This window comes from Rousettus aegyptiacus, unplaced genomic scaffold (assembly GCF_014176215.1).
Source record: "Rousettus aegyptiacus isolate mRouAeg1 unplaced genomic scaffold, mRouAeg1.p scaffold_m13_p_4, whole genome shotgun sequence".
NCBI classification, from domain to species: domain Eukaryota; kingdom Metazoa; phylum Chordata; class Mammalia; order Chiroptera; family Pteropodidae; genus Rousettus; species Rousettus aegyptiacus.
This window is the reverse complement of record NW_023416307.1, coordinates 70,518,036-70,542,394: the sequence shown is the minus strand read 5'-3', so window position 1 is coordinate 70,542,394 and position 24,359 is coordinate 70,518,036. Positions and strand designations below refer to the sequence as shown.

At 36.9% G+C, this 24,359-nt stretch overlaps 1 protein-coding gene across 2 annotated transcripts in view; it reads left to right on the top strand.

The window, feature by feature from the left end:
- The window catches only part of CMSS1 (cms1 ribosomal small subunit homolog), a 325,256-nt gene that overhangs the window by 185,713 nt on the left and 115,184 nt on the right, over window positions 1–24,359 (top strand). Inside the window, exon 1 of one of the 2 annotated variants that reach the window (XM_036219030.1) lies at window positions 19,132–20,971. The exons of the other annotated variant lie outside the window; for it this stretch is intronic. Within the exon in view, the coding sequence (XP_036074923.1) occupies window positions 20,872–20,971 (100 nt within the window). The 5' untranslated portion in view covers window positions 19,132–20,871. Of the gene's footprint in view, window positions 1–19,131; window positions 20,972–24,359 lie in introns of those variants that run through there. 2 annotated transcript variants of the gene reach the window in all.

The following is a 24,359-nucleotide window of genomic DNA, read 5'->3' as shown; positions in this document are numbered from 1 at the left end:
AAATGAAAGTAGAGCATGTGTTACCTTCTGGCTCAGGCGAGGTGGTTGGGTGTGGATGTCATGTGTGTCCCTAGTGCAGTCACCCTCGCAGTGGTAATTCTCCCAGTTTAGCCACCATGGAGTATTGTTCCTTGTTTTCCTATAGTGCTTGTCAAAATGCTATGACAACTGGCTGGTTTTATACAAACAGAGCCTGGCTCTCAAGAGACAGTGTGTCTGAAAGTCAAACATGGATGGCAGCCATTGGCATGCAGAGGAGTCAGAAACCAGATTGTTTTCTCGTTGGATGAACAGCTTAAAGCAACGTAAAGTTAATTGAAGAATTCCTTGAAAGTGAAGTCAGACTAAAAAAAATGCTCTTGAGTCTGTAATTTACTAAATGTGAAAGATCTGTAAGTGGTAGTGAAACTAAAAGTTTAGGGGAAAAAAGAACATTTTTGTAAACAGATCTGGCTTGTATTATTGCCTAGGCAGTTTTAATTATTTGCTCTAATAATGTAGATTTGCAAAAGAATCTCTAATTAGGTAAAGCTTGATTTATAGAGTTGGCCTCATATAAACCATGATGTCATGGTGTGCTGCAGAAAATTACAGGCTTGGTCTTGCCGTTGAAAACTATCATTTCTACCCAGGACTCCTCACGCTCTGCATGTCTTACTCTCACGAAATCAAAGCATCCTATGTTCTCACTATCAATGCCCTTTGCCCAGGTAAATTATCAAATACATATTTTAAAAACTAAGGAGGCAGGAGCAGAGTTTCACTACTAACTCTAGTAGTTAAAGAAGTCTTTACTTCCTAGGAACTTAGTAGAAACCATCCTCTGATCGTCAACAGAATGGGTTCATTCTCCCTTCATGCCAGACTGTCCAAAGTAGTACAGTATGTCTGTCTGTCCCTCCTTCTTACAACCCAAATCCTGTCCTCTACTTTTCTTCTCCCTTCCCAGCCACTTCCTGGAAAGTCGTTTCAGTGTCACCATCGTCTGTTTAATCTCGCTCTAAATAAGAGCATGGGCTTCTGTAACATTTCACCCTGGTTCTCATTCCCTTTGCCATGGTAGTAGAGCCTTGATGTAGGGCCAAGGCCCTTGCTTTGATTATAGGCCTGCTGATTATAATTTCCTAACATTATTCTTGCATTAATTATACCTTAATGGTTGCATTTTCTATGCCTTCCATTTCAATTTTGTTAAAGTAGAAAAGACTTTAAAAGGAATTCTTCTAGAGTTTTACAATTTCTTTTTCATCTTTATAATTGCTTAACCAACATCTGCCTTGATTGCCATTTTAAGTGATTTGCCTTTATCAGGTCTTCTTAAACTATTCAGTGTATTTTGCATAGGAAAAAATTCCTGTCTTTCACTATCATATTTCATCAGTTTATATAATATTTGATTAAATTATGTGACTATAATAACAAGTCCAACAGGCATAAACATGTTTGGGAACAAACACAACTCTTTAAACAGTTGAAAGAAGGACATATGACATACTTTCTAGCCTCCGGCATTCAGTATGTGTGGGCTTGGTCCTGAGTTAAACAAAGGGATAAAATTGAGTAAATGAAACTCGGTTATGAGAACTTCTGACACTGTACTACTCTCCACCTTCTTTTCCTTTTGCAGATGTGATCGGGTGGTTACATGACTTTCCAAGGTCATGAAACTAGTTGGTAGCCAAGCTGGGTGCCCTAACTCCCAACAGGACAACTGATACCCTGACCCTTTATTGGGCTTGTCTGACTGTCGCCTTATTCACGTTTTCAGAGTGAACTTTGATTAACTGCCACGAAGTATATGTCTTGATGCTTACTTTACCCATAGTTTTTGTGTTACTAATTAACATGTTTTTCTTTAAATTCTTAATATCAAAACTGATTCCTTTCTTATTACTGGGAGTTAATCCAGGTCATGAGATTTATTAGTTCTGTCTCTAAATGACCATAATTAGAAAAGAGAGAGAGGGGCCGCTTGTAAGGATTTTCCTTGCAGAGCTTGTTCTCATCAGTCTACAGCCGCGTACTGTTCATGGCTGCTTTTTAAAGGTCACAGGCCTCTGTGACAAAGCTGCTTTGGGGTTGAGGCAGGGCTCTAAGGTTTATATTTATGTGATCTCTTTTACAAGCCACATGCTGATGTTTTTAATCTCAAATTGGAAAGATTTTTTTTTAAATCCCCTTCCTTTTTCCACCCTTCCTTCCAGTGCTTCCCTCCTGCCCTATCCTCTTTCATAAAAGAGTTGATAGTGCCTAGAATCAAAATGTACCTATTAGTGGGAAGTTTAAAATAAAATCAAAACCATTAGGATGAATGTGAAGGAAGGAGGAAAATGTTGTGCTAAAATCCCAGTGGTAAAATGGTTTTGTTGTTCTCGAACATTGCATTTAGCTCTGAGTTCCTAATAGGCATTGGGTTCGCTGTTTTGTTTGCTGAAAGGAAACCTTTCTGCTCTTCCACAGAAACATCGTGATCAAGCACTTTATTCTAAGTCAATGATCCTATGTAAGTGAAGCTGAATAACCATCTAGAGCAGGGGATTCCTATACACATTAGAGTTTGAGAAGCCCTATTGTAGTTCATCTCCATTCTTTGTTGACAAGGAACAGAGGCCAGAGAAGGGAAGTAATATGCCAGTCACCAGGATTATTGGTACTAGCAACAGCCTGGAGCCAGTGTTCCTCAGTACCAACCTGGGCCTCAGACCACTCTTGTATAGAAATCATAGGTAAGATGTGGTTCTGTATGGGCACTGAGGACATAGGCTGTCAAGTGAGTGGGGCTGAGACTTCACAGAGTCAGACCTCTGTTCCAAGTTGCTATCAAATCACTATGGAGGGGAAATCTAGACTAATAGGTGCCCTTAGTATACCCCGTTAAGTAAATACTATCTCAAAACTTCTCTTTCTTTAGTCAAAATTACGTGTAAGTTTATGTTGTATTTTATGACAGTAAGTTTATGAGAAAACTTTGGATCAGGGTCCCAAACTCAAGCTACCTGCAGCAAGCAGTCAGGCAGATACAAACAGCTGTTTCTTACCCACTGGGCCAGGCCTAAGACAATAGGGAGCGGGCCCTATGGCGCACCAATGGGCCATGTCCTGTCTCCAGGGGACAGCTGCTTCCCAGCTCCAGATGACTTCTGTCTTGTTAAAGATGCAGATATACAGTTGACCACGTTTTCTAGTGTTGTGAAAGAAGCTGGACGTCTGGATTATTAAATTAAATCCCCTAATTTTAAATGTTAACAACTCCTTTCTTCCACTCGCTCAAGCCAGAAGCTTGGAAATGTCCTTGACTCCTCTTCCTTTCAAAACCCACATGTGATCTGTCTGAAAATCTGTTGGCTGTACCCTCAAAATATATTCAGAATCTGATCACTTCTTACTTATCTCTGCTGCACTACCGTGGCCCAAATCATCATCATTTCTCTCTAGGATCAGTGCAGTAGCCTCCTTTCCATGCCTTCTCTCCTGCAGTCAGAGGGATCTTATTGCTCCTCTGCTCACTACCCTTCAAAAGCTTTCCATTTCACTCAGCATGAAAGCCAGAGGCTTCTCAACACCCTAGGAGACTATCTGACCTCATTTCTACAGCCACAGCAGCCTCCTGTCTGTTCCCCTAATACACCAGCTCATTTCCTCATCATGACCTTCACCCATACTGTTCCCTTGCCTGAATGCTCTTTCCCCAGGTATCTCCATGGCCCGTTCACTCCCTCCAACCCTTTACTCAAATGTCGTCTTCTCCATGAGGCCTTCCTTAGCCTCATTATCTAAACATGTAGCCACACACACATACAAATATACACACTCTACCTCTCCGCTTCTCAGCTCTGTTTTCCCCTCAGCTCATATCATGCTCCGTTATACTGCATATTTTTCTTCTTTGTTACCTGCCTTCCTCAGGTAATAGGTTTCAAAAAGGTAGGGGCTTTGTATGCTTTTGTGTATGTGTTCACTGCTATATGCTTAGCAGCTAGAAATGTCCTTCACACATAGTAGGTGCTCAATAAATGTTTGCTGAGTAAACGAATCTTAAAACAAGTTTTGCAACTACAAGCCAAATAAAACTCTTCAGTGGGCCAAACCCAGCCTACAATCCCTTTTAACTTAGTCAAAAAGAAGAGCGAGCACTTCTCCAGCTGTGCCTAGTGTCTAACAGACAGACTTCTGGACAGCATCCTGCCACCTGCCCTGCTCAGGAAACCTTAGAAGAGCTCCTCCACTGCACCCCTACGCATTGCATCCTCCTGCTTCCCCCCTGCTGAACTCTAATGCAGGCTGGTGGTTTTATGCCTCAACACTGTTTTCCCCAGTGCGTTGTTGTTTGGCATATAGAGAATTTTCCGTGAATTAGTTCAGCTTCCTGAGTGAACTTCCAAACTTCTGAAGGTAGGAAACATTTGAATAATTTGACTCACTTTCCACAATGCAGAGTTTAGAGTCAGACAAGCAGTGAATAAGAGGAAGAACACTACAAACAGAAGGGAAAACATATGTAAAGACATTTGGGTGGGAAAAACCTTGATGCTTTGGAAGAGAGCAAGTGAAACTATAGCGGGGAGTAAAGCACGAAAATGGTAAAAAAAAAAAAAAAGGTTAGATAGGCAGGGCCAAATCTTGCAGGCTAGCATAAGAAGTTTGTATGTCATTGTTAAGTACAAGGGGAAGATCAGAACTCATGAACTATTCGTAGTGGTAATTTTTCTTTAATACAGCTTTTTACTGAAGTGTGACATATATACGTCCTGGTGTGTGTTTCATTTGTCAGTTTATCATTAGCAGTCATTCAGCACCTGGACTCCCTTTCCTTTTTAAAAAAAAAAAATTGTTTGGACTTAACTGACTGAAAAAAAATGTGTATTTTCACATTTATAATTAAAATATTAAGGTTTATTTTAAAATAGCTTACTAAAATAAATGCACTTATTTATAGAAAATAAGCTTTGTTTTAGTTATATAATGCTATAGATTTTGGTTTTAATAAATTTTTAATATAGTAAGCTGCCCCTGGCGCAGTCAGTCTTTTTAATTGTATCCACTTTAGTTACATAAACATAATGCGAAATAGTCATTCATTTTACTGTTGCATTTGCAACCTTTTCCAAGTTACTATCACATTAAAATATATATATAATGTTTTGCTTCTAAAAATATAATATTGTATACTTATACTATACCAAACATACATTAATTTCAGTTTCTATAAAAGGTATAGCTTTTTTTAAGCTCAAGCTTTATTCCAACCTATATGTTCTAATCATAAAATAAAATAAAATTTGAGCAACTTACTAACATTCCATAGAAGATAGAACAATGCTTTATTTTAGTTCAGTGTATGACAACAGTAAATCATTTGCCATGTGTTTTCTTAAAACTTCAGAATTCTGCAAGCCAAACTGAGCCTCCAATTGCTTGGAGGGGTTTTGTAGCTTAGCCTTGGCTATGCAGTGACTAAAATGGCAGATTCTGAGTCATGATAACATTTGAGATATAAACAGTCAAAGCAGAATCAAGCTATAGATAATCTGGAAGGCTAAGGTAAAGACTAAGGGTTAGGAAGAAAGTCTTGGAACAGTCAGAGGCAGCCCAGATGTGACATAAGTGAGAACTATAAGAATAAAAATTTCACAATTCTTCATAGCTTTCTCACAACTGATTTTCATTTCAGTATCATGAAATGGAAATTATGGAAGTAGAGAAATTCAGAAATGGAAAGGACTATAGAGATCTCATTTTACAGATGAGGAAACTGAGGCCCAGAGAGTACCAAAAACTTACTAAATGTCACACAACTAGAGTTAATGTAGGACTAAAGTTAGAATTTGGAACTCCTGTTTTCTAGCTCACTATTCTTTTATCTAATCTCTTGGCCATTTTTTGACTATATAGTCATTGGAGTTGGACCAAAATGGAATGAGCTGATTTGGGTGAGGAAGGGAGCTCTCTGCTACCAGAAGTGAGTGAGCAGGAGAAACTGGATTGTGGCTACCTGATATGCATGTGGATTTTCCATGAAGTAAACTTGGATTCAGAATTCTCTAAGAGCTTTTCCAAATCTAATTTCAATGAGTTTAGATAGTTTTCATATTTGTAATCAGGTAATTATTTGTCCTCCCTACTTACAACAATTATCATTCATTCTCATTCATGTGTGTCTCATTCACTCTAGTCTTTTCTCAGAACCTTTGAGGGCACCTGTTCCAAAGTCACTTAGTAATGCAGTATGACTAAAAAGCAAGCCTAGACTCCAAGCTCTGTTCACCACTTGGAATAATGAGTAATCATTTTGCCCATAATTAATTTAACCTTTTGCATTAGACCAGTATCTAATAACCGCTGGGGTTTTTTCTATCACACAAATAAAAATTAGCTATATACTTAGCAAAGGAAGATCCATGACAATGACTCAGATGGCTTTCCTATTCTATAGCAAGGACATGGAATGATAAAAGTTTTGGTCAGTTCATAACCCAATAAGGTATAAAAAATTTTTAAAGGAGATCTTGGTAGAATTTCTTTACTATGTAACAATATAGCCTGTTCTTGGCTTAGAAATGAGAATGTATAAATTGGCATTACAATATAAAGTGTTTGAGAGGAACTCTGATTAGAAATGTATTTACCAACTGATAATGTCTGTGTGAATAGAAAATCTCTGCATATTGCTCTGAATAAATATTCTGAATATAAAATTATCTCCATTCATCCCATCTTCATCCCTTTGTCCAGTTTTGAGACCTTATTTTTTCTGCCGTAAATTAGAAGGTATTTTTCCCAGACATGAACATTTTTAGACTATGGGCTAACAGTCATATTTATAGTAGAGAATTTCTGGAAAACAAGTGATTCAGTCTCATATGCTCTATGTATCCCCATTCTCCAGTGGAAACCAGGGTGAATTATTCATTGTAGTAAATATATGGTCACATTGGGACCCATCTCCATAGGTTTAAAACCGAGTTTTAAACTTCCATCCTGCAGTCCTGTGGGAAGATTTCTAATATCTGTGTTCTCCTCACTTCCACTGACCCGAATTTGGGATTTGGGAGGTGGAATGAGAGAGGAAATGGTGGCAGGGCTTCACATATCATGGTGATCTAGTAAAGCTGTGAAGGACTGGCTCCTTTTTTTCCCTGAACATAATGGAAACAGACCCCAGCAAGGGAGAAGCCATGTGACAGGACTAGATAAGTTTAGTACATAGTTGTCCAGATCGAACATAAAAAAAACCTGAGACGCACATCCCCTGGCTCCCACATCAGTTTTTGTTTGTTTGTTTGTTTGTTTGTTTGTTTGTTTGTTTGTTTGTTTTTATGATCCCATTTCACCTCTACTAAAAAGTCAAGGTAGACTCTTATTTCCTTTCCAAAGCAGAAGTTGGTCCGTGTATCTTAGTTGTGTTTGCCTCACTTTCTCCCACGAGGTAGACCCCCTAGGGCAGTGTCAACAAACTTCTCCTGTGAAAGGTCAAATACTAAATATTTTTGGCTTTGCCAGCCTTATGGCCTCTGTAGCAACTGCTCAACTCTGTCGTAGCACAAAAGCAGTCAGTCACAGGTGATTCATGAACAAGCAGGTATGGCTGTGTGCCAATAAAACTTTTTTATGGCCACCAAAATTTCAATTTTATGTATTTTTCACGTCATGAAAAATTATCCTAATTTTGATTTTTTGCAAACATTTAAAATCACCGTGTGCTAGTCAAAAAGAGATTGTGAATCAGATTTGGGCCCAATGGCCATAGTTTGCTGAACCTAACCATAAGGGAATAAACCATGAAATATGAAAAAGACTATAGGTGTTAAAATGTGAAGAGACGAAATATGATACCTGAAGGACAGATCATTTAAATCTGATAAGAGAAGTGACTGATGTATATGTGCGTGTGTGGAGAAGTAGATGGATGCCCTGACCCTTGATTCTGTTTTAGGTCATCTCAGTTGATACACAGTCAAATTCCAGATTGGTTATTTTGATTGACTCTCTTAAGCTTTACAAAAGGCAGGTTTTAGTTGGCCTTAGAGAAGAAAAGCAGAAATAAGAGGACATGTAACTTAAGAGTTGGCTATAAGATATGTAGAGCCAACAGAACATTTTATTAGGAATGGCAGCTAGTGGTTTTCATTATCAGTGAATCATGGTTAAGTGTGTCTGAGGTAGGGAGGAGGAAGCTAGCGTATCCCTCTTTAGCAAAAACTACTTCATGACATTGTAACACTCTCATAGCCTGTCTTCTGCTGCACTGAAAGAACCCGTAAAAATCTCTATTTTTACAACATAAAATCTATATTGATAAACTTTAAATTTAAAATAATCCTGTAAACTCAAAACCATAAGGGACCATTTTTAAAATAGTATGGATGTTTATGTACAATTGAATACAGTTTTTGTTGCTTTGTAGGTCAAATCACCTATAACAATTGTATAAATGGTAGTTTGGTTATTTATAACAAAGGAGCATTAGTTATTATGATGATAATGATAATATAATTACCATTTTTTGAGCAGCTACTATCTGCTGCCACATAACATATATTGTTTCATTTACTCCCATAGCAACCCGACAAATTAGGTATTAGTCCTGTTGAAATGAAATTGGGGCCTAGTCACACACACAGACTAACAGGGCCAAATCTATGTTTTCCTGACATGAAAGTTTATGATGTTTCCACTGTGCTATTGCCATGATGAAAAATAGTAGCCCCCCCCCAAAAAAATATATATATATATATAATTTGGAAAAACCATCTCAACTATATTGCTAGCTATCATTACTTTATGTTAATCTTAGTCTGCATTGTTATTGTATAGTAATAGAATGACTTCAGCTCCTTAAAACCTTGAAAATCAAACCGATTTTGTCTTTTAACATTTGTGGTTTGTGTGTCCATTCATGGCTCACAGTTTCTAGGCAAGCTGCAGCCTTGAACTATTCACTGTCTGAACTTGCCCTCAAAGAATTCTTCCTCCCGCCTTACCTCTATCAAGTGACAAGCAATGAAAAACCCACAAGCTCAGCAGCTGCAGCTCTGGAAAACTTCCATCAAAACCCACATTCCATGTCCCTTTTGAAAATCACAGTTCCTAGAACTTGCTGTTATCTTCTTGAGGGTCATGACTAATGCTTGTAACATTGTAAAACTTCCACTGCAAACAGTGTCTGCAAGACCTGGATTCCTTAACTTGAGCTCTGTGTTAACTTAACCTACACCAAGATGTTTGCTGCCCCTCATCTGCTCTACCCTAAATTCTTATCCAGAAAACTAGGAAGCTTAATGAATTTCAGAAAGTACCTTTTTGACAGATCAGAATTGAATAAAAATCCTTAGTATATTGAGACTCTGAGGTGACTCAGCCCTGTTCTGGTTCCTCTAAATTTTATTCATTTCATGAATTGTTTTTAGGATTCAGAGGTCAAGTATCCAGTATACCTGTCTTGGTGGAAACAATTTCATTTTTCCTAAATGTGAAAATGTAGTGTTAAAGTGGCTGTTTTATGTATGAGTGAGTGATACCAAAATCTAGTTTTTAGCAGCCTTTTCATATGTGAATCATGTTATTTAATCCAGATTTCTTTGAAACCACAACCAGACACACAGTATGGATATTTGATCAAAGAAATATGGTTGCTATTATTCACCCTGCCGTGCTTTATTTTGCTTACATTAATAACCCATTAATAAAGTTTTTTTAAGTAAATTTGCATCATTAGCCATTGAAATTGGCAAGACTGGGTGCTGATGATTACCCACACAAAATTCCATCAAGAGATAATTTTCTGATCTGTTCGTATCACAACATTGATTTTTCTAGGCTGTCCCACAAATATGTCCAGAAACTCAAGAAGAAAAAAGGCTGTAGCCAGGAGACAAATATGTGCTAATGCACCATTTATTGTCTAGAGAAAATATATGCTCATGGCAGCAATAAGAAGTTATTTTATTTGTTCTGTATGTGTTTGCAGTGTGCAGGCTGCAGAATGTTAGCATTCCAGTTGTGCCCAGACATAATGGAAAGAACTAACTAGCACTTTCTCACTAGCCTTAGTAAGGAATGTATCTTTTGAATCAACACTGGCAAAACAGTTGTCATTTATTTCCAATAACCCTAAAAAGGTTCTTTCTGCTGTCTAAATAATGGAGAAATGATTTGGGGTTTTAAATCCCATCTGAATTGACTGCTCTTAGTCACTTAAGCATATTTCCTTATCGGTAAAACTAAGCAGACACATTTTTTTTTATTTTGACAGAAAATATCTACTATTTAGCGAAGACAGTGAGCTCAGATTTATGGTGGGGAAACCCTCATAATTCATTCAAAAGAGACTGACTTGAAATGATGTTGATAAAGAATATCAGTGTCAGTTTTCCTAATGGGAAGGAGCTAAGATTTTCTGTTAAATCAGATTCAAGAGAATGTTTACTTTCATCAGTGATCTGTATATACATTATAAATATGTCTGTTTAAGGTCCCCCCCCCCAGGAGGGTATCATAATGACTGTAGTTTTCTACTTTGCCATTTTAACATTTTAACTTCAGTTGTTCAAGTATCACAAAACAACTCGGAATGTCAAGAAAAAAACCATCATAATATACTTCTTCAGCAAAATGCTGGGGTTTGAATCTTTCTCCAGGTAGCTCTAAGTTCTGTTTATCTTTTAATTTATTTTATTTTTAGAGTTTGATTTGATATCGTTAATACATATTCAAAATGACTATCCAAATTATTTGTGTTTCAAATACAATGAAAAACATGAACATTTTCAAGTCCCTTAGGCCCAATGTATTGAAAAATTTAACTTCATAAATGAGTGAGCATTCTGTAAGCATTTTCTTATTAAATTTTAAAGGAAGAGGTATTCTCTTGAATCTCATGCTGCTCTCTGCTTCCTGGTAACCCAAACGCCTTGACTTTTTTTTTTCATTCCACCAGTCAAATAAAGAAATTGAGTTGTAGAGGAGGCAGAAACTTTGTTCATTCAGGTAAGGGAGTATTTCTTGATTGCCTTTAAATTGTTTCATTATTATGCAAAATTTCAAATATAGAGGGAAAAAAAATCCCTATAATGGCTGCCACAGTCATCTATTCACAGCCACCTTTATCACACCTTATCCCAAAATGGATTCCTCTCCCCTACACTAGATTCATGGGAAGTAAATCCCACATATCGTATAATTTCTCTGGATTGTCTGTTATGTGATTTGAACTTTGTTGGGCTTTGAGGATTAAAAAAATGAATGAGATTTAGTCTTTGTTCTTAGAGGTCTCATTAAATACATCTATAATCCAATGTGATTATAATGTAAATACATTATAACATAGACCCAAATGCTAAAACCTCTGAACCAGCTTTCAACATAGGAAAATCTATATAAAAGGAATAATTTTATAATTTGAGTCCCTAAAACCAACTTTATGAAAATCTTTTAAAATATGAAAAATTTCCTAGTTCCATTTGCTACAAAAACCTTGAAGTAATGACACCAGGTAATAAGGAGCCACACATAGCACATAGATTTTGGCTTCTAAATCTTTTCTCCCACCAAAAAGAAGTAGCGCTCCTTGGTAAAATGGCTGACTCCAGGGCTGATTGAGGGAAAACAAGATGAGCTTTAGAATGTCTTTTCATGCCAGGATGTTACAAGGTGCTCAAAAAATGATGGAGGCTTGTCTAAAGGATAAAGCAGCCAGTTTGAAAGGACTCTTACTGGTCAAATCTGGGACAACTTGAGCAACAAAACAACTCAGTGAATAAAATAAGAATCCATGAGTGAGTTCATAGTGATAATAAATAAGTAGATACTACATGCATAAGAAGAAACACTTTCTTTATGGTAGAATGTCAATTAATAAATGTAGAATGAATGATAGAGTAGAAAAATCACCATTTTGCAGATTAGATTACATTTATTCCAATAAGTATCAATGGATGCCAAAACTTGGAAGTGAAAGTTAGTGAGGAACAGGATACATACACATTTTAAAGAATTTCTCGACAAATTATATGTTAGTAGCCATGGGAATTAGTAGCTTTAGCATGGAGAGGTCTATAGTGGCACCTTAACCAAGTGATCAAAACTACATTCAACGATAATAGAACAAACTGACTCTCGCACCTATGGATGTTATGCATTGAGAAAGACATCTGTGATAGTCTTGTTCCCAAATGCATAATTAATTTAATATTAAGGAAATAGCAGACAAATACAAACTAAAAGATACTGTTACAAATTTCAGTATCCCAATACAGAAAAGCTGAGGAGCTGTTTTAAACTAAAGGAAACCAAAGAGATAAGAAAACTAGATGTATGTGTGATTCTGGATTGGATACCGGACTAGGGGGGAAAATGTAGAAAGAACATTATTGGGACAGTTAGTAAAATTTTAATAAGGTCTGTGGATTAAATAATAATATTGTGACTCTAAGTGTCCTGATTTTGACCATCGTACTCTCATTAGGTAAGTGATTATCTTCGTTCCTAGAAAACATTGAAATATTTAGGAGCAAAGGGACATGACCTCTGCAACTTAATCAGATGGTTTAGAAAAACAAATAATCCGTTTATATAGAATGAATAAAATACAAAAATAGCAAAATTTTAATGATAAACTAGGTGGAATATAGAAGAGTTTTTTGTGCTTTTCTTGCAACTTTTAAGTTTGAAAGTATTTCAAAGTAACAAAAGTTTAAATGCTAAAATAAAGCAAATGCACATGCATATACACACATAGTTATCTCCACTTTAAATGAAGCCAGCTGAAAATTAAAAATTACACCCAAAGGTAAACTGAGGAATGTAAATTTTTTCTTTCAACAAAATTGCTACAGAAATCTTTAATAACGTTCATGTTAAAATTATAAAATTTATAAAAATTTAATAAATACAAGGACACGGTTTCCTAAATCCCCATCTGTAAATTGAGGTGCACCTGTTTGTTTTATCTTTGTTTTGTTAGTAGTTGCTATATCTGTCTGGTTTGCTTTGAAAAGCTTCTTGCATCGAGTTGCATGCTTATTTACATGTTTTTGAAGAAAATAATGGTGATGGTAACCTGCCCCAAAATACAGATAAGACTTGCAAAACTGAGGCTCTACATCACATTTCTCTTTTCCAGTTATCAGAGTAACTTTTCAGGCCAAAGGCAGCCAGGTTTTAGAAGATCCACTCCTTCCACTTACTAGCTCTGAACCTCCTGGATTTTTCCTTTTCTCTCTTTTCTTCTCATTAAAATATAACTTTTAAGGGAATAATAGAATAGTAATGAAGTAATGAGTCTATTATTTTGAGCTCATCCAAAAATATATTGCTTTACTAATCACATAAAAAAAATAAGATCTTCAATTTTCCAAAAGCTAATTAGCCAAGACCCCTCGTTTTGCCTCTTTTTTTTATATTTACCATTTTGCCACTCATAAAGAATTGGACTCGGAAGTAGAAACAAGCAAAACTAGTCAGTCAAAATTAGTTTCTCATAAACTATTTTAATTTTAAAATTAACATTGTCTATAATAGCCAAAGATTGGAAATAACCTAAATGTACTTCCATGGGGCTTGATTAATACTAGTAGAATAGTATGCTTCTGTAAACTAAGGCTGGAAAGGTCTTTACATGCTGATACAGAAAGATCTCCAATATGTAATTCGAAGTCCAAAAAGCATAGTGCATAACAGTCTATATTCAATGCTATCATTTGCATATAATAAAAGGAGAAAAGAATATATTTAAAAATAAATGTTATACATATATATGCATATGTATAAAATATCTTCTAAAAGATACACACACACATAAGTTGTTTGCCTAAGGAGATGAGAATTTGGTATTGGCACAGGTTCATTAATTTCTGCATTAATAGATGTTGAAAAACTCCTAAATTAAATGCTTATAGAAGAAAATATGAAATTTTGCTTTTCACCACTGTTTTATTGCTATAGAAATTATTGTCCTTCATGACAGTTCATCAAACACAGAGACATTCCTGGACCTTTCACTGTAGTGATGAAAACCATTATGCATTTTATCTGATTCAGTTAGTCTACTCCACTTATTAACTTGATCTCAAAAGACTAATCAATGTTTTTTCTTAAGTGTTCTTGGTCACGGGAGTACATTCTATGAACAAATGCAAGACTTGCCTGCTACAGGACTATTAAAGACCTGAAACGTATAAAACTGATTTCAGTGGACTTCTACCAAAATACCAATTTAGTTTAATACCCAATGGGAAGTAGAAGGGTAAAAGTTATTTCAAATTAGTTAATGTAAGATTTAGTGTTCTTATAATATGTAGAATGCAAGGACCTCTCAGAAAAGCCAGAAACGAAATAAGACCTAGGAAATGTTTAGGAATCCAAGAGTATCTAGAAGAGTATCCTCCCTGGGGAGGAAAATTTAATATATCACTAATTTTTTTTCAGCCAAGATCTTAAACAGGATATTAAATAGCATGTAGTAATTTTTTCCTTTAATGGTTATCTTTGTAGTTAACAGCCCTCTTTTTCAATCCACCTGCATTTTATAAGTAGATAAATCGAATCACTCCAAGCTGTCGAATACTCCTTTTCTTCACATATTTGCCAAGTCAGTGAGAAGTAGGAACCTAAAATAGTCTCTGAAACAAGTATCAATCTACTGCCACTTACAATATAAAATTAAGCAAATAAATACTCTTCTCTCGTGGCTTCTTTGCATATGTTATGGTTCTCATTTTTAATTCCCTCTTTTTTTTAAAAAAAATTATTATTCAAAAAAAAGACTACTAATCGAGCCCATATGGTATATTAAATTAAAGCTCTCTCTACTGAGAAATTTTTATATAGTTCTAGAAAATAACACTGCATTTTAATAGGGAAGAGTACACATATGTGACAGTGGTTTTGGAAATGACTTAGGTAGCATCAAGAAACATCTGCACATTTTTCCGGCAGTCTGAGTAGTGAATAGTGATTTGTACAGCCTTCTCTGCATCTGCTCTTTTCCTCCTTCCTTTTTTTCAGCACAGAGATAATTAATAAACTGAACCCTCTATATATGTGTTCTGACAGTCATGGGGACTGTCACGGTTGATAATATACATATCACCCTGTTTTGTTGTCATGAAAAACCTGATTGGGTGTCCGGTACCAGGAACTGTAGCATTTTGAGGAGGTGGTGCTAGGAGCTACAGGAGACATCATAGCCCAGTTGATATTTTCTCAGTCATAGAGTCAGTAGCTGAGCAGGTGTCCTCTCAAGTCTGTATTATACATATGAAGAAATAGTTTCTTTGCCTTAGAGAAGAGAGTACAGTCTCATTATCTTAAAAAGTAAAAAGACAGTTTTAATAACCATTTCGTTCATTACACTATGAATTTTCCTGAAAGACTTGTCATAAACTGTGTCTCTATTGCCAAATCCCAAGTTTAGCAGTTACCAAAGTTGACTCTGTGACCTGTAGTTACATTTTCTATAGGTTGGATGTAATCACAGAAAGGTGATTGCCAAGATTTTATTTCAATTCAGGTATAACTAAATGCAAAAAAAAAAAAAAAAAAAAAAATTCCTTACACCTTTATTCTGCCTGTCCCATCCTAGATCCCCATTTTGGGAAAAAGTTATAGGATTCACCAAACGGTCTCCCTGTGTTCCAAGTTAATTTTGAGAATGGCTTTTTATGTCTGGTGTACAGTCTTTTAGAACTATGATGGAAACACTGTGACATCCTAAGCTGTAACAAATGAACTGTTCTTGAAGATAAATGTAACTTCATGTCTATGAAGTTAAATATTTACTTTCCAGATGATTTAGTATATCTTTGTTCTTTTCCACACTGAGCTTATTCTTTCTGTGCATCCCTTCATCTCCAAGTTACTTTTTTGTAGCCCTGTTATATCAGTGTTTTGTGATGTTATAAAAAAGCAGAGTGTGAGGTCAAATTTTCCATTACATACTTCAACAGGAATGCCAGGGAACCTAGCCAAACTAAGTCTACAAAAAATAAAAATTACAGGAAAGATGATTCATTAATCAACAATTGCCCTACCAAAAAAAAAGTAGAATTACTTGTATGTATTTGGTTCGGGGAATGGGGAATAAGTGCATACAGCATGGCTGTGGGCCGAAATGGGGTATTTTATGCCTACATGGTATGATTTTAGATCTACTAGGGATCTTTTAAACTTTAAAATCCAGGGAAAAAAATAATTCATGTTGTGTCTTGATTTCTCTCAACTTTTTCTTCTTTCAGAATGAAAGTACGTGATACACTGACCCCACCTGCAATTTGATTTAAAAAGTAATGGCAGCTGAAAGATACAAAGGAAAGGCACAGCCTCTAGCTCATAAGCTATGAGAACGTGAGCCATTCCTTTCTGTCTTCTGTATTACACAGTCTTTGTCCTTTCTCTTCTTTTAACACACAACTCCTCTGTGTCCCTTTTTCTTTTACTATAAATTAAGGACCTTGGTCTCTCCCTAAAAGGTTGTCAGATCAATAGAAATGCTAGATGTCTGTTTTTAAAGTTATTACTAGTATTAAAGGAGCTGAAAGGAGTTAAAATTATGACACTGGTGGAAAAAATAAGTCATTGAAATTAGAAAAAGCCCCCAAGCTCATGAACAGATTTATCTGATCATAGAACTAGTACCATATTTTTCAAACTCAATGTGAACCTTCATTTTTTGTGTGTCCTAATGAGAAAACCAGCCAGTAACAAATACAGTTGGCTCTGTGACCAGACAATAATAGATACTGTGAACTGTGTTATCTAATGTTTTATTAGCCAGCCTGTAAGCACCATCGTGTTCAAAACTGTGACCTATAGTGCTGTAAAGTCCTTGTGTACATTCTGACTCATCAAAGAGAGATGTTAGGGTCCTATGTCATTTTAGTACAAACTACGTTTTATTTTAATGCTTTGAAAATTGGTATTTGATTTGTGGTTCAGACACTGTTAACCAGAGTATATAATTAGAACAATTCTAACCATGTTGGACGATACTGAATTTACTGAAGATTTTTGTAACCTTTTATGGAGAACAGGTTTTTTTTCCTTTTGCCAAAGAGCTGATAACCCAATTGTTATTGCCATTTCATCCACACAAAGGCACAGCAACACAAGAAAGAAACATTTTAAAGTTTCTAATAATTAAGTGGTTTTTATGAGAAGCTGGGACAGTTCAAGAAAAGAAATGAATTGAGAGGAACAAAGCCAAAGTTCCCAGACTCTGACAACTAGGGCAAATGTAACAAGTTCACAATCATTGTGGAAAAATGTGAAGTCTTGTACTTTTTTAGAAGAAGACTGAACTACATGAAAAGAATCAGGGCCATAAGGCGCTAATGTCATCTGCGCTGGTCAGACTTTTCTGTGCTCATCTCTCCTCACCTCCATTTGTGGGTCAATGACAGACCACCAAGTAGAGAATGTTATTAGGAATAGTACTTACAGAGGAAAACATCCGAGGTCCCAGATAGAAAAGAATCACTCCCAGGGCTTCAAAGCTCAAAGAGGCCTTTTTTATGCATTACCAGTAGTTTATTCTTTACTCCATTCTGCCTTAGCTGCAATGCCTTCTCCATACACATACACACAGGAGGTAGGAGAGGGGAGAAGATGTATGAAGTAAGTTTTCTTCCTCCTTAAAAGATTATATTTTGTCTTTTCAGAATCTCTTTGTTTTTTCCTCTTTCAAATATATTAAAAACTTGTTTATTTGGTTTTTAAATCCCTTTGCGTTTATGCTTATACCCATCCAGCAATCTCTAATGTTGCCTTTCTCTCATCAATGCCCTTATTTCTCTATTATGACTACTCCCGCAGGCTAGTAGATGTTTCTTATGTCGTTTATGCTGTGGGAGACAGGTTCCTCCCCATCCCAGCGTATTCCCAGACCCCATTCCTTTTAGCCATCTAACTTTCCATTCATCCACCATCTATTTGAGTCAGAAGAACGTTGACACTTGGGAAATTTACATTTCTGAAATTGATTATGATGTTGAATTTACAAGGAACTCTTTTCAACTTTGCAAGATTTTAAAAGAGAATGTGCTTTAAAACAAGACAGATTTGAGTTCAAATACTGTGACATTGAGCAAGTTACTTGACTCATTTATTCATTTAACAGTATTCATTGAACATCTTCTATGTGCCAGGCATTGTGCTACGCATGAGAGATAAAGTTATTTACAGGACAGACATGATCTTTTACCTCATTGAATTTATACCCCAGCTGGGGAAACCAAAGAAAAACTTATTTTTTTTTTTTTACTGGATCACTGGTTTATTAGAAAACAATGTAACTAAGGAACAATAGGTGGAAGAGATACATAGGGCAAGGTGTGGGGAAAGGTCCAGGGCTTCCTTGACCTCTCAGAGCATGCCCCTCCCCCCTAACTCTCCATGTGTTCACCAACCCAAGAAAACCTTTTGAATAAATATTTCAGATATAGTAAATGTAAAGAAGAAACACTGGAGTCTGAGTCAGAGGATCAGGGAAAGCTATTTTTGTGAAATAATATGTAAGCCGAGCCTTAAAGAATAGGTAGGAGTTAACCTAACAAAGAGGGAGGGTAAGTAAATCACTTGCTAAAGGGCAGCTCATACCAAGACCCAAAGTCAGGAAGCTACTTGGTACAAAAGAGGAATGAGAGAAGACTGGCTAGACTAGAGCCCAGCGAATGAGAAGAAAGTAGAAAGATACAGAAGTAGGGGAGCCGCCAAGGTTCAGCAGGGCCTTGTAAGTTCTGACAAGAATTTTGGTCTTTTCTAATAGAAATGAGTAGCCATTGAAAAAAAAATTTGTGGAGAGAGGATGGGTGGGGGATAGGTGGGAAGCATGATTATATCAGTATCTGAATCACTCGTATCTCATCACACAGTGGATTAGAAGAGTGTAGGCTAATGCCATTTTCTGGGTAGAGATGGTGGTGGCAGTCAAGGGAGAAATAGTTGGATTCAAGGTAGATGTAGGAGGTAGAGTTTACAGGGCTTTAGCACCCTGGATTGGTGGCATTGCAAAAGAGGAGAGTATTACTTCCAGTTTTCTGACATGAGGTACTGTTTCTTGATGTGAGAACTTTTGGAAGAGAGCCTAGCCTGGGTGTGGGATAGGGTGGGGGATAGGAGTGGATCTCAAGTTCTTTTGGAAATATTTGATATGAGATGCTTGTGATTCATCCAAGTGCAGATGTCATGTAGATAATTGTAAAATCAGATTTGAAGCTCAGAAGAGATGTCTAGGCTGTAGATATGTTGAGTAATAGCTTATAGATGACATTTAAAGCCATGAGTGTAGAAAAGACCACCTAGGACGATATTTCCAGAAGAGGGAGGGCCCAGGATTCTTCTCTGAGCCTCAGTTGTCTCATTCGTAATATGTAGGTAATGATCTGTCTGTGCAAGGAGGTTGAGAAGCATGTATACATCACGTAGCCCTGTGTCCAGTTTATAGTAGGCACTCAGTCTGTGGTAATTGTTATTTTTATTATGTCTGGAAAAATCTCACAGCTTCCCTGGAATGAATTGGCACTAATTCACAGATAGAGCATGGAGAAGAGTGAAAGAATTCATGAAGAAATGAATATGAATCTCTACGGCTATGCCCATATAAACTGAAATCAAAGCATTAGCTTTTGCGACATTTTGTTAGAATTTTTTTTTTAATTTTTATTTTCTAGGCAGCCCTTCTCTTGCAAGCAAGTGCCTGTAATGCTCCCACTGAAAAATCAGGGGTCTTCATTTTTTAAAATGAGACTTTTCTACCCAAATCACTTGTGAGTCTACCACCAGGTTCATCATCTTGGTGGGTTCTCATCATTGTTGCTACAGTCACTGATTAATTTGTTATGATATATCCAAATGTTCCGCTGGTAACATTATTTTTAGGAAGGCAAAGCCTTTACATTTCCAGACAGCAGCTTCATTGTGAATGTGGGGAGACCACAGAGCTGTAACACATTGCACATGTCGACAAGGCCGTCTGGGCCTCTTGGCATTACTAATGATGATAATGATCCCACTTGGTGGAGGCAGACCCTCCCTGCAGCTGGTGTCCTTTCTGTGCATGGATGAGGTCATTTGGTGGGGAGGGGAAAGACTGAGCCGGGAGGATGAGAGAAGAGAAGGGGAAGAAGATGTCACATCTGTGTTCTTGGTGGAAAATAGAAACATATTTGCCACATGCTTGCTTTATTTCTTTATTTATTTTGAAGAAAAGGGAATGGAGGGGCAAGTGGATGGTGAGGAATCATAACATGGTGACAGCTTGGTTTCCCCCTAAGCTGCCACATTTATCAGTACTCACAGTAGCAAGCTAAAGAAATCTCCAGGGCACTGATAACTCTATGAATCTAATCTCGAGAATATTTGAAAGTGCTCTGAGCAGGACATTCCAGCAATTTAGATCCCAGTAACTACTTTAGAATTGTATAAAAGCCTAATTCTAGACAGTGCACTCCTCCTGCCTCAACTGTGTCTAAAAAGAGAGAGAAATTCAGAAATGCTATTCCTTCAGCAATACACTTAAAGGCATCAGATTGTTCTTCATCTGCTTCTCAGTGTCATCACCAAAATGATTAATAGCCCTTTTTTTAGTTTACCAGTAGCAGTGCAACTGGCACACCATAGGTTTATTTCTAGAGCCTACAGGCCCAAAAACTGTAACAGGGTTTTGGGTTATTGTTACAGTTGGTTGTTATTAAGGGTTTGTTTTTTTTTTTTAAGAGTAGCAAGTAGTGAAAGAGAAGTCACTTTGGCATCCCAGGGAGAGACCCTAGCCTGAGCATAACAGCCAGTCACACTCAACCATTTGGCCATATCTGCTCACGGTAACAGAAGTGAGTCGACTCTGATGGAAATGAGGAAAATACTAAGAATGCTGTCAGAATGCCTGAGCCCTTCAAGGCAAGCTCGAGTCTGATTAGCCTTTGCATCCTCAGTGCCTCCCTCAGCGAGGGCCTGCCACAGAATAAGTGCTCAGTGCATGGTGAGTGTGCAATGACCCTATGCGCCTGTTTCCCTTGGGTTAGGACTACTGCTGTTAGCAAGTGCAAAGAGTATGAGTAATTATGTGGAGGAAAATTATATTTTCTACGAAATGCTGGAGAATGAGGCCAAATTTTTTAATAGTTGATGACTCTCAACAGTGTCCCTGAGTTCTCAAGATGTGACGTGGAGAATACTGGACTAGAGGTCCAGCAAGCCACTAAAACGTCTTAACCTCAATTTTCTCATCTAAAACGGGGATAATAATATTTTCTCCTCCTACTTCCTAGGGTTATTTTCAGGATTAAATCCCATTAAGGAAGTCCCATTTAAAAATAATAAGAACTATGGGGGAGTAGGATGCTGTTATTGGCTTCTTTTGATAATACTATATCTTTAAATATTTTTAGAAGAAAAAAAAGATTTTTAATTTCTTGAAAAGATTCTTCAAAAGCATCTATTGGTGCTATTATTGATTGTCATAAATCTCTCTTTAAGCTTTATTTATTTAAAAATAATGACAACCCTCTACTATCTTTCTGGGAAGCTTTTATGACTTAACTCCAAATTTTATGTCTTTAAAAATCAAAGTATCAGTCTTCCTTGAAAATTTTTAATAACCTCTGAAACCAGCTAGGGTTATGAAGCTACTAACTGCATATGATTAAGTGGTTACAATGAAACATTGGTCTTACCACATGTAAATTCTTTCCCTGCAGTTTGTGCTTTTGTCGTTTATAAACTACAGGTGTCTGACAGGGGACCGTAGAATTTTGTCCCAGAAAAAGCACTATATGTGGTGTCAAGGACAATGTCTCAGGACTTTCTAGCTATGACCTTAATGAAATCATTTCACCTCTCCTAGTTTCAGCTTTTTTATTTCCTAACTGAGAGGGCACTTGGTGGCTCTGCGTAGGGCTTTACCACTCTCCCCAGAAGGTGTTTGAGAAGAGGCATTTTGGGTTGTCAGAATGACAGGGTGGGCAAAAAATCGTAGGGTGGAGGTATGCTGGTGGCATTAAATGGCCAGAGGTAAATCTGCTAAATTTTCTGCAGTGAGCAGAGCAATCTAGTGAAAGGAAGACTTGTCTCCCACCATCCGTATGAATGTGCCCTCCTCAGAAACACTGGGCCAGGGCTACTGTTAGTGAAAGGGGACACAGTTATTAATACAGGGCTGTCTCAGGCAAACCGGGGTATGTGGACCACCTAACCACAGTCCAAGGCCATTTTTGCTTGCATTGTCTTCCTATATACTTGCCCTATCTTTCTCCCAAATGACAAGGTATCAAGCAATGCTAAATAGACCCCAGTGGAAGGGGTCAGATGTGTTTGGACCACATACCTTCCATTATCTCAGTCTTACCAGGAAAATTACCAAGAGAGTTAAAGTTAGCTCACCTATTCATCTTTTAATTTGGTTATGCTTTAGACTGCCTCCCCTACCCTCATTTCTCCCCTTCCCTCAGCCTCAGAGTCTTGGGCACTGTCAGCACTCAGGTGTGGCAGCTGCCTGAAGCGTTTGTTTGGGGTGCGTGGGAGAAGAGAAGGAAGGGAGAGTGAAGCACTCTTCCTTGCAGCTGCAGCTAACTGAAGCAAGCTGCCAACACGACAGCTCCCACCACTGCAGGGGCCACCCTGAAGCCGTATTTGTGGGTGCAAGGCTGTTGTAACACATCCCACACTGGGGTATGAGGGGAGAAACTGTGCATGGCAATAAAAGTGCTAGATGATTCTTTTTTTTTTTTTTTTTTTTTTTTTTTGTGGCATTGGCTAATGAAATCCAGTAAGTTTCAGGTGTACAATTTAGCAGTAAGGCATAACACTACATTTTTGGACTGCCATTTAGAGAGGGGAAACGAAGTCAGAGTCAGGAATCCCTTTTACTCAGTTGACACCTCCACTGAAGGAAGCAGTCAATTCTAGGTGAGTTTTATGTTTCTCAGCTCCTGTACATGGACTAAGACTGGGATTCCAGAATTTCCTGTCTAGCCCCAGGTTTTTCTCCTAGTTAAATTTACTTTCAGCTTCTTAAATTTTATTTTACTCTTTAAAGAAAATCTGTTGTGCAGAATTGTATAAGACTCGACATGATGGTCTAGACTAATTGCTTAAATATGGACTTGGACAATTGTTGAAAAGCACTTTTGTTTGTGTCATGGAATGAAAGTTACCACATACACAATAGTCTATTTTCAAACCTAAATGAGTTACATCTTAAAGGGAATAAAAGAGCATACCAAAAAAAAAAAAAAAAAAAATTCAGACCTAAATTCATTAAGCTAAAAACAAAGTTAATGTCTAAATTCAACTGGGAAGAATTATAGAAATTTGCCAGACCATTTTCTTTCCTCTTTTGTTTCCTTTACCTTCTCACCTTAGTATTTGAAGTTAAGCCCTGAGAATATGTGGTTTCTCTACATTATAGAAAAGAGACAAGTATAAGCCGTGGTAGCAAACAAACCAATTCTTATTTCACTACCACAGAGGAATATCACCTCTTTTAAGGGACAAGCAGACACAAGAAAGTGAGAGATCATTGCTTTTCTAACTTTCCCATGAAGCCCTAGGGTTTTCCAGAACCAAACTGAAGATAAAAGGGTTAATTTGGGGAGAGCTTTTTTTAAAAAATTACACAGTGTCATAAGGGAGATTAATAAGGTACTGAAGTGTCATTTTAAAAAGGGATTCCTCTTTTTATTTATTAATGTGTTTATACTTCCCATCCAAAGAACATGTAATACAGAAGAATAGAACAACTAGTTGAGGAAATCATGGTAATTGGAATATAAAGCCAAAGATAGGGGTGAGAAACAAATAAATATTGTCTGGCCCTTTATGGTCATTAGAAGTAAATCACAAATTTAGCTTCCTAGTGGCCTAATTGAAAGGAACATCTCATTTATTCATCCAGACTCATCCTGTGGAATAAATTTATTAAGGGCATCATAGGGTAGTGTTTAGATGCAAATGGTTTTTTATTGTTCATCCATTTACCAGCATTTTTTTAGTATCTTCTAATGTACTCATATTGATAGCCTGGACAATATCAGTGAAAGGTATATCTTTATTAGATTTGTGTGAAATTCTCTGTGTGAAAATGTAAAATCTCTAAAATTGATTTTAATCATGTTCTAATGCTAAAATAGAATGTTGATCTATTTATGGACAAATCCAAATTAGATCAGACATATTTGTGATTTTATTTTTTTAGAGAAACCTCTGTAAATTCCCCACCCCAGGTCTTGTTAAAATGTCACCTTTGGCCCTGGAAGATGTCATGTCTCTTGGAGCACAGAAGTGGCTCCTTGTGAGTGAAAGTCTTCAGAATCAGAATTTGGTCCAAAGGGATCTCTGAAATGCCCTGTACCAAGCTTGTTGTTTTCAAA